Source organism: Vidua chalybeata, chromosome 33, assembly GCF_026979565.1.
Source record: "Vidua chalybeata isolate OUT-0048 chromosome 33, bVidCha1 merged haplotype, whole genome shotgun sequence".
NCBI classification, from domain to species: domain Eukaryota; kingdom Metazoa; phylum Chordata; class Aves; order Passeriformes; family Viduidae; genus Vidua; species Vidua chalybeata.
In genome coordinates, this window is record NC_071562.1 from 862,381 (window position 1) to 880,162 (window position 17,782).

The 17,782-nt window shown below is 60.9% G+C and overlaps 1 protein-coding gene across 6 annotated transcripts in view; it reads left to right on the forward strand.

Moving 5' to 3' along the window:
* Positions 1 to 17,782, forward strand: part of PNPLA6 (patatin like phospholipase domain containing 6) — a 28,016-nt gene that overhangs the window by 9,350 nt on the left and 884 nt on the right. The window contains exons 13-36 of one of the 6 annotated variants that reach the window (XM_053968274.1): positions 20 to 106; positions 196 to 293; positions 1,694 to 1,900; positions 2,812 to 2,889; positions 3,221 to 3,426; positions 4,245 to 4,376; positions 4,450 to 4,573; positions 4,641 to 4,754; positions 5,144 to 5,219; positions 5,305 to 5,445; positions 5,731 to 5,794; positions 5,868 to 6,036; positions 6,123 to 6,305; positions 6,409 to 6,527; positions 6,646 to 6,802; positions 8,276 to 8,392; positions 8,490 to 8,559; positions 9,138 to 9,254; positions 9,621 to 9,737; positions 12,476 to 12,624; positions 13,578 to 13,730; positions 14,223 to 14,339; positions 15,550 to 15,646; positions 16,570 to 16,661. In XM_053968274.1, coding sequence (XP_053824249.1) covers positions 20 to 106; positions 196 to 293; positions 1,694 to 1,900; positions 2,812 to 2,889; positions 3,221 to 3,426; positions 4,245 to 4,376; positions 4,450 to 4,573; positions 4,641 to 4,754; positions 5,144 to 5,219; positions 5,305 to 5,445; positions 5,731 to 5,794; positions 5,868 to 6,036; positions 6,123 to 6,305; positions 6,409 to 6,527; positions 6,646 to 6,802; positions 8,276 to 8,392; positions 8,490 to 8,559; positions 9,138 to 9,254; positions 9,621 to 9,737; positions 12,476 to 12,624; positions 13,578 to 13,730; positions 14,223 to 14,339; positions 15,550 to 15,646; positions 16,570 to 16,661 — 2,984 coding nt within the window. Of the gene's footprint in view, positions 1 to 19; positions 107 to 195; positions 294 to 1,693; positions 1,901 to 2,811; positions 2,890 to 3,220; positions 3,427 to 4,244; positions 4,377 to 4,449; positions 4,574 to 4,640; positions 4,755 to 5,143; positions 5,220 to 5,304; positions 5,446 to 5,730; positions 5,795 to 5,867; positions 6,037 to 6,122; positions 6,306 to 6,408; positions 6,528 to 6,645; positions 6,803 to 8,275; positions 8,393 to 8,489; positions 8,560 to 9,137; positions 9,255 to 9,620; positions 9,738 to 12,475; positions 12,625 to 13,577; positions 13,731 to 14,222; positions 14,340 to 15,549; positions 15,647 to 16,569; positions 16,662 to 17,782 lie in introns of those variants that run through there. The other 5 variants (XR_008435306.1, XM_053968276.1, XM_053968275.1 and 2 more) reach the window with 5 other exon arrangements.

Consider the following 17,782-nt stretch of genomic DNA (forward strand, 5'->3'; position numbering starts at 1 on the left):
GGGGGGTCTCATCCCGCAGCCGAGCTGATGAAAGCCGCCGGCCTGGAGGCGCCGGCGCCGCCGCCGCCGCTGAGCCGCTGCATCTCCATGCCCGTGGACATCTCTGGTGGGTGCCAGCCCTCCCAGGGGCGTGGCTGTCACCCAGGGGTGGCTTTGTCCCCGTTTGGTGACCCCCCCCCCCGTGACCCCGCCCAGGCATCCAGAAGGGTCCGCGCTCCGATTTCGACATGGCCTACGAGCGCGGGCGCATCTCGGTGTCGCTGCAGGAGGACAGCACCGGCGCCTTCGGGCAGGTACGAGGGGCTCCGTGCAGAATCCCACCTCAAATCCCACCCAAATTCCCCATAATTCCCACCCTGAATCCCACCCCAAATCCCACCCCAAATCCCACCCAAATTCCCCCTAATTCCCACCCTGAATCCCACCCCAAATCCCACCCCAAATCCCACCCAAATTCCCCATAATTCCCACCCTGAATCCCACCCCAAATCCCACCCTGAATCCCACCCCAAATCCCACCCCAAATCCCACCCAAATTCCCCCTAGTTCCCACCCTGAATCCCACCCCAAATCCTCTACAAATCCTACCCAAATCCCACCCAAATTCCCCCTAATTCCCCCCTGAATTCCACCCCAAATCCTACCCAAATCCCACCCAAATTCCCCCTAATTCCCACCCCGAATCCCACCCAAAATCCCACCCAAATCCCACCCAAATTCCCTCTAATCCCACCCGAATCCCACCCCAAATCCCACCCTAAATCCCCCCGAATCCCACCCCAAATCCCACGCAAATCCCCTTCAAATCCCATGCAAATCCCACCCTAAATCCCACCCTGAATCCTACCCAAATTCTCCCTAATTCCCACCCTGCATCCCACCCCAAATCCTCTCCAAATCCCACCCAAATCCCACCCTGAATCCCATCCTAAATCCCCCCAAATCCCACCCCAAATCCCACCCCAAATCCCCTCCAAATCCCATGCAAATCCCACCCTAAATCCCACCCTGAATCCCACCCAAATCCCACCTCAATTCCCACCCTGAATCCCACCCCAAATCCCACCCCAAATCCCACGCAAATCTCCTCCAAATCCCATGCAAATCCCACCCCAAATCCCACCCAAATTCCCCCTAATTCCCACCCTGAATCCCACCCCAAATCCTACCCAAATCCCACCCAAATTCCCCCTAATTCCCACCCTGAATCCCACCCTGAATCCCATCCTAAATCCCCCCAAATCCCACCCCAAATCCCACCCCAAATCCCACCCCAAATCCCCTCCAAATCCCATGCAAATCCCACCCTAAATCCCACCCTGAATCCCACCCAAATTCTCCCTAATTCCCACCCTGCATCCCACCCCAAATCCTACCCAAATCCCACCCAAATCTCACCCCAATTCCCACCCTGAATCCCATCCTAAATCCCCCCAAATCCCACCCCAAATCCCCTCCAAATGCCATGCAAATCCCACCCCAAATCCCACCCTGAATCCTACCCAAATTCTCCCTAATTCCCACCCTGCATCCCACCCCAAATCCTACCCAAATCCCACCCAAATCCCACCCCAATTCCCACCCTGAATCCCATCCTAAATCCCCCCAAATCCCACCCTGCATCCCACCCCAAATCCTACCCAAATCCCACCCTCAATCCCACCCCAAATCCCACCCAAACCCCCCGCCCCAGGTGTCCCAGGAGCCCAAGGAGCGCAAGTCGGTGACGCTGGAGGAGCAGCCCTCGGGGATCTACCACTACAGCTCCTGCGAGGAGGACACGGCCACGGGGACAGGGACAGGGACAGGGACGTGTCCCTTCGGGCCCTACCAGGGCCGCCAGACCAGCGACATCTTCGAGGAGGCCAAGCAGGAGCTCATCAAGCTCATGAAGATCGAGGTGAGGGCGGCCACGGGCTCAGCGTGGCTTCGTGGGGTCGGGATGGGTTCCTGGTGGGTTCCTGGTGGTCCCCCGTGGCTCTGCGGTGGTCTTAGTTGCCTTTAAGGTGGTTCTCCATCACTTTGAGGTGGTCCCCAGGACCTCAGGGTGGTCCCCACGACCTCAGGGTGGTCCCCATGACCTCAGGGTGGTCCCTATGACCTCAGGGTGGTCCCCACAACCTCAGGGTGGTCCCTACGACCTCAGGGTTGTCCCCACGACCTCAGGGTGGTCCCCAGGACCTCAGGGTGGTCCCTACGACCTCAGGGTTGTCCCCACGACCTCAGGGTGGTCCCCAGGACCTCAGGGTTGTCCCCACGACCTCAGGGTTGTCCCCACGACCTCAGGGTGGTCCCCAGGACCTCAGGGTTGTCCCCACGACCTCAGGGTTGTCCCCACGACCTCAGGGTGGTCCTCACGACCTCAGGGTGGTCCCCAGGACCTCAGGGTGGTCCCCACAACCTCAGGGTGGTCCCCACGACCTCAGGGTTGTCCCCACGACCTCAGGGTGGTCCTCACGACCTCAGGGTGGTCCCCACGACCTCAGGGTGGTCCCCACAACCTCAGGGTGGTCCCCATGACCTCAGGGTGGTCCCCAGGACCTTAGGGTGGTCCCCACAACCTCAGGGTGGTCCCCACGACCTCAGGGTGGCCCCCAGGACCTCAGGGTGGTCCCCATGACCTCAGGGTGGTCCCCACAACCTCAGGGTGGTCCCCACGACCTCAGGGTGGTCCCCAATCGTCGCTTTGTGGTGGGTTCCCATCTCCTCATGGTGGCCTCCATGGCCTCCTGGTCATTCTCTGTCCCCGTGGCCTCCTGGTGATCCCACCCCCTCGTGGTGAGCCCACAACGGTCCCGTTCTCCTTTCCAGGACCCTTCTCTCCTCAACAACCGCGTCCTGCTCCACCACGCTAAGGCTGGCACGGTCATCGCCCGCCAGGGCGACCAGGTGGGTTCTGGGCGCCGTCACCTCTTTCTCCTGCCCCGTGTCGGGGGCAGAAACAACCCCAGAACCACCGGGGTGGTGACAACAACAACCAGAAGAACACCCCCGTGGTGGTGGTGGTGGTGGTGGTGGGACCTCCCACTCAGGTGATGCCAGGGTGACCTTGGGAGGTGACGGGACGTGGCAATTGTTCGTTCCACCACACCGGCGTGACCGGGTGGGTTTTGGGGACCGTCGCCTTGCGGCGGGGCAGGAACAACCCGAGAGCCAGGACGTGCCGTGGTGATGGTGGCGCTGGTGGGACCTCCCAGGTGACGGGGGACGTTTCTGGCAGGACGTGAGCCTGCACTTTGTGCTCTGGGGGTGCCTGCACGTGTACCAGCGCATGATCGACAAGGAGGAGGACGTGTGCCTGTTCCTGACGCAGCCCGGCGAGCTGGTGGGACAGCTGGCCGTGCTCACCGGGGAACCCCTCATCTTCACCATCAAGGCCAACCGTGACTGCACCTTCCTCAAGATCTCCAAGTCCGACTTCTACGAGTGAGCCCGTGTCCTTTGGTGTCCCTGGGGGGGCCCACCGGGACCCGGTGTGGGTGTGATCCCCTCATCTCCACCGCTTCGCGGTGCTCGCTGTGACCTCGGGGATCCCACATCCCTCTGGGATGGTTCCTCATCACTGTGGGGTGGTTGCACATCACTTTGGGGTGGTCCCACATCTCTCTGGGATGGTTCCCCATCATTTTGGGGTGGTCCCCCATCACTGTGGGGTGGTTGCACATCACTTTGGGGTGGTCCCACATCTCTTTGGGATGGTTCCCCATCACTGTGGGGTGGTTGCACATCTCTGGGATGGTTCCTTATCACTTTGGGATGGTTCCCATCACTTTGGGGTGGTTCCCCATCACTTTGGGGTGTTGCACATCTCTTTGGGATGGTTCCTCATCACTTTGGGGTGGTCGCACATCTCACTGGGATGGTTCCTCATCACTTTGGGGTGGTCCCACATTTCTCTGGGATGGTTCCTCATCACTTTGGGATGGTTCCTCATCATTTTGGGGTGGTTGCACATCTCTTTGAGATGGTTCCTCATCATTTTGGGGTGGTCCCACATCTCTGGGACGGTTGCTCATCACTTTGGGATGGTTCCCCATCACTTTGGGGTGGTCCCACATCTCTCTGGGATGGTTTCACCTCTCCCCAGGGAATGTTCCCAGCCCCAGGGTGGAATTTCGGGGTGTCCTGAGCGAGGCCACCACGATCCTGGTGGTTCCCTTTGTCCCTGGGATGCTCTTTGGGCTTCCCCACCTCAGGGTGGGGGGACACTTTGGGGTCACCACGGTGCCCTGTGCCCCCCCAAGGATCATGCGGGAGCAGCCCAGCGTGGTGCTGAGCGTCGCCCACACCGTGGCCGCCCGCATGTCGCCCTTCGTGCGCCAGATGGACTTCGCCATCGACTGGATGGCCGTGGAGGCCGGCCGGGCGCTCTACAGGTGAGCCACCGCACCCAGGTGTCCACCTCAGCTCGGGGAGGGCCACCGGGGCTGCCACAGGCGCTGTCCCCAGGCAGGGGGACAAGTCGGACTGCACCTACATCGTGCTCAACGGGCGGCTGCGCTCGGTCATCCAGAAGGGCAGCGGCAAGAAGGAGCTGGTGGGCGAGTACGGCCGCGGTGACCTCGTGGGCGTGGTGAGTGCCAGCGCTCGGGGGACAGCGGCCAAACGTCCTCGGGTGGCTCCATGGCCTCGTCCCGCAGGTGGAGGCGCTGACGCGGCAGCCCCGGGCCACCACGGTGCACGCGGTGAGGGACACGGAGCTGGCCAAGCTGCCCGAGGGGACCCTCAACAACATCAAGCGCCGATACCCGCAGGTACCCCCCCGGGGTGTCCCTCGGGGCTGTCCCCGTGTCCCCACGGCCTGGCTGGGGGCTGTGACTCTAATTAAAACCGGCTTCAATTAAGGATTTAATGAAGCTGTTGGAGGAGGGGAGCGGAGGAAGGGCTGGTAGCACCCGAGGTCTTGAAGGATGGGTGGTGCTGGCACCTGAGGTTGCCATGGATGGCGAGTGGGTGGCACCTGAGGTCCCCAAGAGTGAGGCTTGGTGGCACCCGAGGTCTTGAAGAACGGGGAGTGGTGGCACCAGAGGTCTCCGAGGACGGGCAGTGGTGGTGGCACCCAAAAGCTGCTGTAGGACGCTTCTGTGGGGTGCTGATGAGTCTCTGCCATGTCTGATGGCCATCCCTGTCCTCGTCCCCACAGGTGGTCACCCGCCTCATCCACCTCCTGAGCCAGAAGATCTTGGGGAACCTCCAGCAGCTCCGCGGGCCCTTCGCAGGTAGAACCTGGGGACAACGGGGTGGCCTCTGCGGGGCCGCTGGCCGTCACCGGAGCGGCGCGTCCACTCCTCCGCGTCCACCCAGGGTCCGGCCTGGGCATGGCCTCCAGCTCGGAGCCCATCAACCCCACCAGCAACCTGTCGACGGTGGCGGTGCTGCCCGTGTGCGACGAGGTGCCCATGGCGGCCTTCACGCTGGAGCTGCAGCACGCGCTCAACGCCATCGGTGAGCGGCCGCGGCGCGCTGACCGCGGCGGTGACCATCGGGCGGTGACCGCGGCTCGCGGCACCCTGGTGTGACCTGGGGTGGTGACGGTTGCAGCCCCACGGGGTGGTCTTGGCCGTTGGTGGGCGCCGTGAGAGTGACGGTGGCAACCGCGGCAACGGTGACCACAGCTTGGTGGCGTGACGGTGACCACGGCGCGGTGGTGACCTGGGCGTGGAGGTGACCACGGCCCCACGGCACGGTGGTGACCGTGGCCTGGAGATGACCACGTGCCAACCTCCGCAGGCCCCACGCTGCTCCTCACCAGCGACATCATCCGCGCCCGCCTGGGCTCCTCGGCTCTGGAGAGGTAACGGCGGCGGGCCGGCGGCGTGGCCTCGCCCCCTCAGGCCGCCGCTGACCGCTCGGTGCCCCCCGGGCAGCATCCAGGAGTACCGGCTGTCCGGCTGGCTGGCGCAGCAGGAGGACCTGCACCGCATCGTGCTCTACCAGACCGACTGCACGCTGACCCCCTGGACGCTGCGCTGCATCCGCCAGGCCGACTGCGTGCTCATCGTGGGGCTGGGCGACCAGGAGCCCGCCCTGGGCGAGGTGGGGACCAGGCACGCGGTGGGGACGAGGGACGCGAAGCGGCGCTCCGGGGGGGGTGACGCGGCCTCGCGCCGATGCCGCCGCAGCTGGAGCAGATGCTGGAGAACGCGGCGGTGCGGGCGCTGAAGCAGCTGGTGCTGCTGCACCGCGAGGACGGCGCCGGCCCGGCGCGCACCGTCGAGTGGCTCAACATGCGCAGCTGGTGCTCGGGCCACCTGCACATCCGCTGCCCTCGCCGCGTCTTCTCGCGCCGCAGCCCCGCCAAGCTGGTGAGCGTCACCCCCCAGCCCCCCCCCCAGCCCCTGGCCACCGGCCCTTTCCCGGGGTGGGGTGGCCGCCGTCATTGTCACCCGCTCTGTGCCCGCCCCGCAGCGGGAGATGTACGAGAAGGTGTTTGAGAAGAGCGCCGACCGGCACAGCGACTTCTCGCGCCTGGCGCGCGTCCTCACCGGCAACACCATCGCCCTGGTGCTGGGCGGCGGCGGCGCCAGGTGGGACACGCCCGTCCCCGTGTCCCCGTGTCCCTGCATCCCCCTGTCCCCACCCGCTCCTCACGCTGCCCACGGCCCCCGACCCATCGCGGTTTTTCCCCCGTTCTCTCCCCGGCAGGGGCTGCTCGCACATCGGGGTCATCAAGGCCATGGAGGAGTCGGGGATCCCCATCGACCTCGTGGGGGGCACCTCCATCGGCGCCTTCATCGGCGCGCTCTACGCCGAGGAGCGCAGCGCCGTGCGCACCAAGCAGCGGGCACGGGAGTGGGCCAGGGTGGGTGACAGGGACACGGGAGTGGGCCAGGGTGGGTGACAGGGACAGGGGAGTGGGCCAGGGTGGGTGACAGGGACAAGGGAGTGGGCCAGGGTGGGTGACAGGGACATGGGAGTGGGGCAGGGTGGGTGACAGGGACATGGGAGTGGGCCAGGGTGGGTGACAGGGACACGGGAGTGGGCCAGGGTGGGTGACAGGGACACGGGAGTGGGCCAGGGTGGGTGACAGGGACACGGGAGTGGGGCAGGGTGGGTGACAGGGACACTGGAGCAGGGCAGGGTGGGTGACAGGGACACAGGATTGGACCAGGGTGGGTGACAGGGACATGGGAGTGGGCCAGGGTGGGTGACAGGGACAGGGGAGCGGGGCAGGGTGGGTGACAGGGACACGGGAGTGGGGCAGGGTGGGTGACAGGGACACTGGAGCAGGGCAGGGTGGGTGACAGGGACACTGGAGTGGGCCAGGGTGGGTGACAGGGACAGGGGAGTGGGCCAGGGTGGGTGACAGGGACAGGGGAGTGGGGCAGGGTGGGTGACAGGGACACGGGAACAGACCAGGATTGGTGACAGGGACAGGGGAGTGGGCCAGGATTGGTGACAGGGACAGGGGAGCGGGGCAGGGTGGGTGACAGGGACACAGGAACAGACCAGGATTGGTGACAGGGACAGGGGAGTGGGCCAGGATTGGTGACAGGGACACTGGAGTGGGACAGGGTGGGTGACAGGGACACGGGAGTGGGGCAGGGTGGGTGACAGGGACACGGGAATGGGCCAGGGTGGGTGACAGGGACACGGGAGTGGGACAGGGTGGGTGACAGGGACAGGGGAGCGGGGCAGGGTGGGTGACAGGGACACTGGAGTGGGACAGGGTGGGTGACAGGGACAGGGGAGTGGGGCAGGGTGGGTGACAGGGACATCCCCACCCCAGGGACCCCCTCAGGCCTGTCCCCAGCTGGTTCTAACCCAGCCTCTTCCTGTTCTTCCTCTTGCTCTTCTTTCCTTCTTCTTCCTCTCTTCTCCTCTTTTCCTGCTCCATTTTCTTTTTTTCTGCTCTTTGGGGTTTTTTTTCTTCTCTTTTTCCCTTTTTTTGATCCTATTTTTTTGTCTTTTCCTCCTTTTTCTTCCTCTTCCTTCTGTAATTTTCTTTCTCCTTTTTCATTCTTCATCTTGTCCTTCTTTCCTTCCTCCTCCACTTCTTTCTCCTCCTTCATCTCCTTTTCCTTTTTCTTCCTCCTTCCCTTTTTTCCCTTTTCCCCCTTTTTTTTTCAACTTCTCTTTCTATCCTTACTCATCTCTCCTCTTCTTGCTCTTCCTCCTCATCTCCTTCCTCCTCCTTTTTGTCCCTTTTCCTTCTTTTTCTTCATTTCCTTCCTGCCCCTGTTCTCCTTTTGTTTTTCTTCCTCCTCCTCGTCCTCGTCCTCCTCCTCCTCCTCCACCTCCTCCTCCTCCTCCTCCTCCTCCTCCTCCTCCCCAGTGCATGAATTCCGTTTTTGAGACCGTGCTGGACCTCACCTACCCCATCACCTCCATGTTCTCGGGCTCGGCCTTCAACGCCAGCATCAACCGAGTCTTCCAGGACAAACAGATCGAGGTGTGTCCCCCTCAGATGTCCCCCCCGCTCCCCGCCACCACCTCAGACCCCTCCCCGCTGTCCCCACGGTGTCACCCAGCCCGTGCCGTCCCTGCAGGACCTGTGGCTGCCCTACTTCAACGTCACCACGGACATCACGGCCTCGGCCATGCGGGTGCACACGGACGGTGAGAGCTCCGCGGGGACACGGCGGGGCGGGGGGGACACACGGGGCAGGGCTGGCGTCCTGAGCCACCAGGAGCCGCTGTCCCCACCTTGGGGACATCGGTGAGGGCGGGGAGGGGGACAGCTGGGGCTGCACGAGGCGCTAACACCGCTGCTGACCACTAACCCCAGTAACAGCACGGGGACACGGCGGCGCCGCTGGGCGGTGGGGACGCGGTGCCGGTGGGGCCGTCGCGGTGCCGGTGGGGACATCACGGTGGTGGTGGTGGTGGTGGTGGCGACGTGCTGGTGGTGGCGGTGGGGACGTCCACGGTGGCGGTGGGGATACGGTGGCGGGGACACGGTGGTGGGACCATTGTGGCGCCCGCCGCCGGAGCTCACCTGGGACATTGAGCCGTCCACGGCTGCTGGTGACCCCTGCCCGTCCCCCCTCCCCGCTGGCCTATAACACCCACTAATCCCCACTGACCCCCTCTAACCCAGCCCCCTCCCCACACCGCTGGCTGCCAACGTGCCCCTGTCCCTCCCCGGTCACGCCCCGCGGTCCCCGTGGCCGTGACCGTGTCCTCTCCGTCCCCAGGCAGCCTCTGGCGCTACGTCCGAGCCAGTGCCTCCTATACCCCCTACCTGCCTCCGCTCTGCGACCCCAAGGACAGCCACTGGCTGGTGGACGGCTGCTATGTTAACAATGTCCCAGGTCAGCACCTCACTCGCCGGGGCCACCTCCCCGAAAAAAAAAAAAAAAAACAAACCACAAAAAACCAAAAAAAACCCAAAAAAACACACAAAAAACCACCCAAAAAACCACCACAAAACCACCACGAAACCACCACGAAACCACCACGAAACCACGTCCAGAGCGTCCACACCACCGGTCAGGGTGCACCGGGGTTCCTCTGCCCGCCACGGGGGCGACCCGTGGGGCGCAGACGCATCCCGGCGCGGGCAGGGCGAGCGGCGAGGGCGAGTGCCGGGGCGGCGCCGGCGCTGACGGCGTTTCCCGGTTCCGTTCCCGGTTTCCCGGTCCCGTTTCCCGGTGCCGTTCCCGGTTCGGCCGGCGCAGGCTCGCTCTGGCGCTACGTGCGCGCCAGCATGACCCTCTCGGGGTACCTGCCCCCGCTCTGCGACCCCAAGGACGGCAACCTCCTGATGGACGGGGGGTACATCAACAACCTGCCAGGCAAGTGCGGCCGCCGCGGCGCCGGCGGCACCGCGGGCGCGGGGCGGGGGCTCGGCCGGCGCACGGACGGACGGACGGACGCAGCCAGGGCGGAGCGGGGACGTCGCTCGCTTGGTTTGGTGGCGTTGATGGGCGAGGGATGGCTAGCTGTTGCCTGCCAGTGTTTTTTTTTTTTTTTTTTTCTGCGTTGGGTGGTTTTTCCAGAACGTTCCATGGATTTTCTTGGTCAGGATCCATCCATCTTCCATCTTCTCCTGGTGCTTTTTCCATGCTGGGTGGTTTTCCAGAACGTTCCATTGATTTTCATGGTCAGGATCCATCCATCTTCCATTTTCTCCTGGTGTTTTTTCCATGCCAGGCAGTTTTTCCAGAACGTTCCATGGATTTTCTTGGTCAGGATCCATCCATCTTCCATCTTCTCCTGGTGCTTTTTCCATGCTGGGTGGTTTTCCAGAACGTTCCATTGATTTTCATGGTCAGGATCCATCCATCTTCCATTTTCTCCTGGTGTTTTTTCCATGCCAGGCAGTTTTTCCAGAACGTTCCATGGATTTTCTTGGTCAGGATCCATCCATCTTCCATCTTCTCCTGGTGCTTTTTCCATGCTGGGTGGTTTTCCAGAACGTTCCATTGATTTTCATGGTCAGGATCCACCTGTCTTCCATCTTCTCCTGGTGGTTTTTCCATGCCGGGTGGTTTTCCAGAACGTTCCATTGATTTTCATGGTCAGGATCCATCCATCTTCCATCTTCTCCTGGTGGTTTCTCCATGCCAGGCAGTTTTTCCAGAACATTCCATGGATTTTCATGGTCAGGATCCATCCATCTTCCATCTTCTCCTGGTGTTTTTTTCCATGCCAAGCAGTTTTTCCAGAACGTTCCATGGATTGTCATGGTCAGGATCCATCCATCTTCCATCTTCTCCTGGTGCTTTTTCCATGCCAGGCAGTTTTTCCAGAACATTCCATTGATTTTCATGGTCAGGATCCATCCATCTTCCATCTTCTCCTGGTGCTTTTTCCATGCCAGGCAGTTTTTCCAGAACATTCCAGGTTTCTTCATGTGCAGGATCCATCTCCCATCCCTCTTCCGTCATCTCTTGATGTCTTCAATTCTGGTCGGCCTCTTGGGGCATCTCCGCGCTCTGTCACCTCCTGGTGTCACCTTTTGGTGTCACTTCCTGGTGTCACCTCCTCGTGTCACCTCCTGGTGTCACCTCCTGGTTTTCATCTGGTGTCACCTCCTGGTATCACCTCCTCATGTCACTTCCTGGTGTCACCTCCTGGTGTCACCTCCTGGTTTTCATCTGGTGTCACCTCCTGGTGTCACCTCCTGGTTCCCAGCTGATTTCCATCCTTCACCTGCCTTGGTCCCCATCCTGCGCCGTCCCTGGGTGTCCTCGGTGACCTCCTGGGCCACCGTCACCCGTCATCGTCCGTCTCTGGACGTTCCCATCTCCATCTCCGTCCTCCTTCACCTCCCTCCATCTCTTGATGTCCTCTCCAGGCCTCTTGTGGCCATTCTGTGTCACCTCTGGTGGCCGTGGGAGGTCACCCTTGTCCCCTTCACGTGCTGGGAACCTTCAGCCTCATCACCACCACCTTGGGTGACTCTGGTGGCATCTTTGAGCTCCTTGGCTCTGAAGCCACCTTCCTCCATCATCATCATCATCATCATCATCATTATCATTGTCATCATCATCATCATCCCTTGGTACCTTCCAGGATCACCTCCACCCCCTTCCTTGTGGAAATGACCTTCATCGTCATCATCATCATCATCATCATCATCATCATCATCATCATCATCATCATCATCTCCTCTTGGTGCTTTCCAGGATCACCTCCACCCCCTTCCCTGTAGGAATGACCATCATCATCATCATCATCATCATCATCTCTTGGTGCTTTCCAGGATCACCTCCATCCCCTTCCTTGTGGAAATGACCTTCATCGTCATCATCATCATCATCATCATGATCATGATCGTCATCATCATCTCTTGGTGCTTTCCAGGATCACCTCCACCCCCTTCCTTGTGGAAATAACCTTCATCATCACCATCATCATCATCATCATCATCATCTCTTGGTGCTTTCCAGGATCACCTCCATCCCCTTCCTTGTGGAAATGACCTTCATCGTCATCATCATCATCATCATCATGATCATGATCGTCATCATCATCTCTTGGTGCTTTCCAGGATCACCTCCACCCCCTTCCTTGTGGAAATAACCTTCATCATCACCATCATCATCATCATCATCATCATCATCATCTCTTGGTGCTTTCCAGGATCACCTCCATCCCCTTCCCTGTGGAAATGACCTTCATCGTCATCATGATCATCATCATCATCATCATGATCATCATCATCATCTCTTGGTGCCTTCCAGGATCACGTCCACCCCCTTCCTTGTGGAAATTACCTTCATCATCACCATCATCATCATCATCACCATCATCATCATCATCATCACCACCATCATCATCGTTACCGTCCCTTGACGTCCCCCAGGACTTCTCTCCATCCTCCTCCACCCCTGAGCTCTCTCGGCCGCCTTGTCCCGCGCCGTCCCCTGGCGCCACCGTCCTTCCCGCGCCCGCGACCATTCCCGTGTCCCCTCCCGGAGGACACCCCCACCCCACCCCAACCCTCCCCACCACCCCCGGTGACCACCCCCCACCGCCCCCGGGGACGCCGCTGACCGCCGGCCGCTCCCTCTGTCCGTGCCCGCAGCCGACATCGCGCGCAACATGGGCGCCAAGACGGTCATCGCCATCGACGTGGGCAGCCAGGACGAGACCGACCTGTGCAACTACGGCGACTCCTTGTCCGGCTGGTGGCTCCTCTGGAAGCGCCTCAACCCCTGGGCCGAGAAGGTCAAGGTGAGGCCGCGGGGTGGCCCCCGGCGGGAGGTGGCACGTGAAGGGCGGTGGCAGCAGGGGACACCCAGGGACGAGGCCAAGCTGGTGGAGATGGCTCGGGGTGGAGGAGGGTGGAGAAGGACATGGGGGACGTCAAGGGATGGTAACGATGGTGATGATGACCGTGATGAGGATGATGATGATGAGGATGATGATGATGAGGATGATGATGATGAGGAGGATGATGATGAGGAGGATGATGATGAGGATGACAATAACGATGATGGCGATGACAATGATGACAATGACGATGATGACGATGATGACTATGATAATGACGATGATGACAATGACGACGATGATGATGACGGTGATGACAATGACGATGACGATGATGACGATGATGACTATGACGATCATGATGATGATGATAACGACAGTGATGAGGATGATGACAGTGACGACAATGATGACAATGACGATGATGATGATGACAGCGATGATGACAATGACGATGACAATGACGATGATGATGACAATGATGACAATGACGATGATGATGACAATGACAACAATGATGATAACGACAACGATGATGATGACGATGACAATGACAGCGATGATGATGATGAGGATGACAATAATGATGGTAACAATGATGACGATGATGATGATAATGACAACGATGTTGATGACAATGATGACGACGATGATGCCATTAACAATGACGATGATGATGATGACGACAATGATGACAATGACGATGACGATGACAATGATGATGATGATAACGACGATGATGATGACAATGACAACAATGATGATAATGACAACGATGATGATGATGATGAGGATGACAATAACAATAATGACGATGACAATGATGATGATGATAAAGACGACGATGTTGATGACAATGATGACGATGGCAATGACGAGGTGCTGGACCCATCCCGAGTGTCCGGTCCCGGCAGGTGCCGGACATGGCGGAGATCCAGTCGCGCCTGGCCTACGTGTCCTGCGTGCGGCAGCTCGAGGTGGTCAAGTCCAGCTCCTACTGCGAGTACATCCGGCCACCCATTGACCGCTTCAAGACCATGGACTTCGGCAAGTTCGATGAGATCTACGTGAGTCGGGGCTGGGGGTGGCTGGGGAGCTCCAGGTGGCGGTTGGGGCTCTTTGGTCGTTGTTGGGGTTCTCCGGCCGTCATTGGGTGTCCTTGACCATCCGTTGGATGTTCTTGACCATCGCTTGGGCGACCTGGCCATCACTGGGGTGTCCTGGGCCATCTCAGGGGTGTCTGGGCCATCTCAGGGGTGTCTGGGCCATCTCAGGGGTGTCCTGGGCCCTCCTGGGGGTGTCTGGGCCATCTCGGGGGTGTCTGGGCCATCTCAGGGGTGTCCTGGGCCACCTCAGGGGTGTCCTGGGCTATTTCAGGGGTGTCTGGGCCATCTCAGGGGTGTCTGGGCCATCTTGGGGGTGTCCTGGGCCACCTCAGGGGTGTCCTTGCCCATCTCAGGGGTGTCTGGGCCATCTCAGGGGTGTTTGGGCCATCTCAGGGGTGTCTGGGCCATCTCGGGGGGGTCCTGGGCCACTGCCCACCGCCCCCTGCCCGCCAGGACGTGGGCTACCAGCACGGCAAGCTGGTGTTCGAGGGCTGGAGCCGCGGGGACATCATCGAGAAGATGGTCAAGGACCGGCGCTCGGCCGACTTCTACGAGAGCAAACGCATGGACGTGAGGACACATGGGACACGTGGGGACACTCGGGGACGTGGCGGGGACGCGGACGGTGGTGGCTCGCTGGGGACCTGCCCTGGGCCACGCCGGTGACAGCCTTGTCACTGTCCCTTGAGGGGTGTCACTGTCCCTTTGAGGGGTGTCACTGTCCCTTCAGGGGTGTCACTGTCCCTTTGAGGGGTGTCACTGTCCCTTGAGGGGTGTCACTGTCACTTGAGGGGTGTCACTGTCCCTTCAGGGTGTCACTGTCCCTTTGAGGGGTGTCACTGTCCCTTGAGGGGTGTTACTGTCCCTTCAGGGTGTCACTGTCCCTTTGAGGGGTGTCACTGTCCCTTGAGGGTGTCACTGTCCCTTGAGGGGTGTCACTGTCCTTTGAGGGGTGTCACTGTCCCTTCAGGGGTGTCACTGTCCCTTCAGGGGTGTCACTGTCACTTGAGAGGTGTCACTGTCCCTTTAGGGGTGTCACTGTCCCTTCAGGGGTGTCACTGTCCCTTCAGGGTGTCACTGTCCCTTTGAGGGGTGTCACTGTCCCTTGAGGGGTGTCACTGTCCCTTCAGGGTGTCACTGTCCCTTTGAGGGGTGTCACTGTCCCTTGAGGGTGTCACTGTCCCTTGAGGGGTGTCACTGTCCTTTGAGGGGTGTCACTGTCCCTTCAGGGGTGTCACTGTCCCTTCAGGGGTGTCACTGTCCCTTGAGGGGTGTCACTGTCCCTTCAGGGTGTCACTGTCCCTTGAGGGTGTCACTGTCCCTTTGAGGGTGTCACTGTCCCTTTGAGGGTGTCACTGTCCCTTCAGGGGTGTCACTGTCCCTTGAGGGTGTCACTGTCCCTTGAGGGTGTCACTGTCCCTTGAGGGTGTCACTGTCCCTTCAGGGGTGTCACCTCTGCAGTGACCTTGCTGTTGCTGTCACGCTGTTGCTGTCACCGTCGCTGTCACCCTTCGTCCCCCTGGTCCCTGTCCCATCCCTCCCTTTGTCCCCTGCCCCGTTGGTCCCTTCTGTCCCCTCAGGTGCTCACCTGTCCCCTCACCTGTCCCCTCACCTGTCCCCTCAGGTGCTCAGGTGTCCCCTCACCTGTCCCCTCACCTGTCCCCTCACCTGTCCCCTCAGGTGCTCACCTGTCCCCTCACCTGTCCCCTCACCTGTCCCCTCAGGTGCTCACCTGTCCCCTCACCTGTCCCCTCACCTGTCCCCTCACCTGTCCCCTCAGGTGCTCACCTGTCCCAGCGCTGGTTTCACGGACCTGGCTGAGATCGTGTCGCGCATCGAGCCCGCCCAGCCCTACCTGTCGGACGGCTACGGCGACGGTGACAGCGGGGACAGGGAGGGGACAGAGGGGACAGGGAGGGACAGGGAGGGGACAGTGAGGGGACAATGAGGGGACAGGGAGGGACAGGGAGGGACAGGGAGGGGACAGAGGGGGACAGAGAGGGGACAGAGAGGGGACAGAGGGGACAGGGAGGGACAGGGAGGGGACAGTGAGGGGACAGGGAGGGGACAGAGAGGGGACAGAGAGGACAGGGAGGGGACAGTGAGGGGACAATGAGGGGACAGGGAGGGACAGGGAGGGACAGGGAGGGGACAGAGGGGACAGAGAGGGGACAGAGGGGACAGGGATGGGACAATGAGGGGACAGTGGGGACAGGGAGGGGACAGAGAGGGGACAGAGAGGGGACAGTGGGGACAGCGGGGACAGAGGGGGGACAGCAGGGACAGAGAGGGGACAGGGAGGGGACAGGGAGGGGACAATGAAGGGACAGAGAGGGGACAGCACGACAGGGGCAGGGACACCCCGGGGGGGCGGATTTGGGGCTGGGGGTGGAGATGTGAGGCTTGGGGGCTGGGATTTGGGATTTGGGATTTGGGATTTGGGATTTGGGATTTGGGGTTTGGGGTGTGGGATTTGGGATTTGGGTTTGGGCTTTGGGTCTGGGGTTTTGGGGTTTGGGGGTTTGGGGGTTTGGGATTTGGGTTTGGGATTTGGGTCTGGGGGCTGGGATTTGGGTTTGGGATTTGGGATTTGGGATTGGGGTTTGGGGTTTGGGGTTTGGGATTTGGGTCTGGGGTTTGGGATTTGGTTTTGGGGTTTGGGGTTTGGGTCTGGGGGCTGGGATTTGGAATTTGGGTTTGGGATTTGGGATTGGGGTTTGGGATTTGGGTTTGGGATTTGGGATTTGAGTTTGGGGTTTGGGATTTGGGTCTGGGGGCTCACCCCACCCCGCCCCCCCAGAGGAGTCCGATTACCTGACCGAGTACGAGGACGAGGGCCCGGAGTCGCTGCGGGGCGAGGAGGACGCGGCCGAGTGGGGCAGCGCCGAGGCCGTGAGTGACCCCAAAACCCGGGGGGACCCCAAAAACGGGGAGGGGACCCCAAAAAACAGGGAGGGGACCCCAAAAATGGGGGAGGAAATCCAAAACCCGGGGAGGACCCCAAAAAACAGGGAGGGGAACCCAAAAAACGGGGGTGGAATCCCAAAAAAACGGGGAGGACCCCAAAAAACGGGGGGGACCCCAAAAAAACGGGGAGGACCCCAAAAAATGGGGAGGAGCCCTAAAACTGGAGGTAGAAGGGACCCCAAAACCCGGGGGGGGACCCCAAAAACCGGGGGTGGAGACCCCAAAAAGGGGGGTGGGGGGGTGCCAAGGGGGTCCTGGGCCCATGTGCTGGGGGGTGGCACCATGGGGACCCCAAAAATGGGGATTGGTCATTTTGGGGTCCCAAGGGGGGTCCAGTGGCCTTGGGGACAATGGGGACCCCGCAGGTGTCCCCGTGTCCTGTCCCCACCCCAGTGTCCAAAAAGTGTCCCCAGCGTGTCCCCCCCAGTGTCCCCAATGTCCCCCCAGTGTGTCACAGTGTGTCCCCAATATCCCCAGTGTGTCCCCAGTGTCCCCCCAATGTCCCCAATGTCCCAAGTGTCCCCCCAGTGTCCCCAGTGTCTCCCCAATGTCCCCAATGTCCCCCCAGTGTCCCCCCAGTGTGTCCCCAGTGTGTCCCCAGCATGTCCCCAGTGTCCCCAGTGTGTCCCCAGTGTCCCCAGCTTGTCCCCAATGTCCCCCCAGTGTCCCCAGAGTCCCCCCAGTGTCCCCAATATCCCCAGTGTGTCCCCAATGTCCCCAATGTCCCCAATGTCCCCAATGTCCCCAATGTCCCCAATGTCCCAAGTGTGTCCCCAGCGTGTCCCCAGCATCCCCAGTGTCCCCAGTGTCCCCCAATGTCCCCAATGTCCCAAGTGTGTCCCCAACGTGTCCCCAATGTCCTCAGTGTCCCCCCAGTGTCCCCAGTGTCCCCAGTGTCCCCCCAGTGTCCCCCCAGTGTGTCCCCAATGTCCCCCCAGTGTCCCCCCAGTGTGTCCCCAATGTCCCCAATGTCCCCCCAGTGTCCCCCCAGTGTCCCCAATGTCCCCCCAGTGTCCCCAGAGTCCCCCAGCGTGTCCCCAATATCC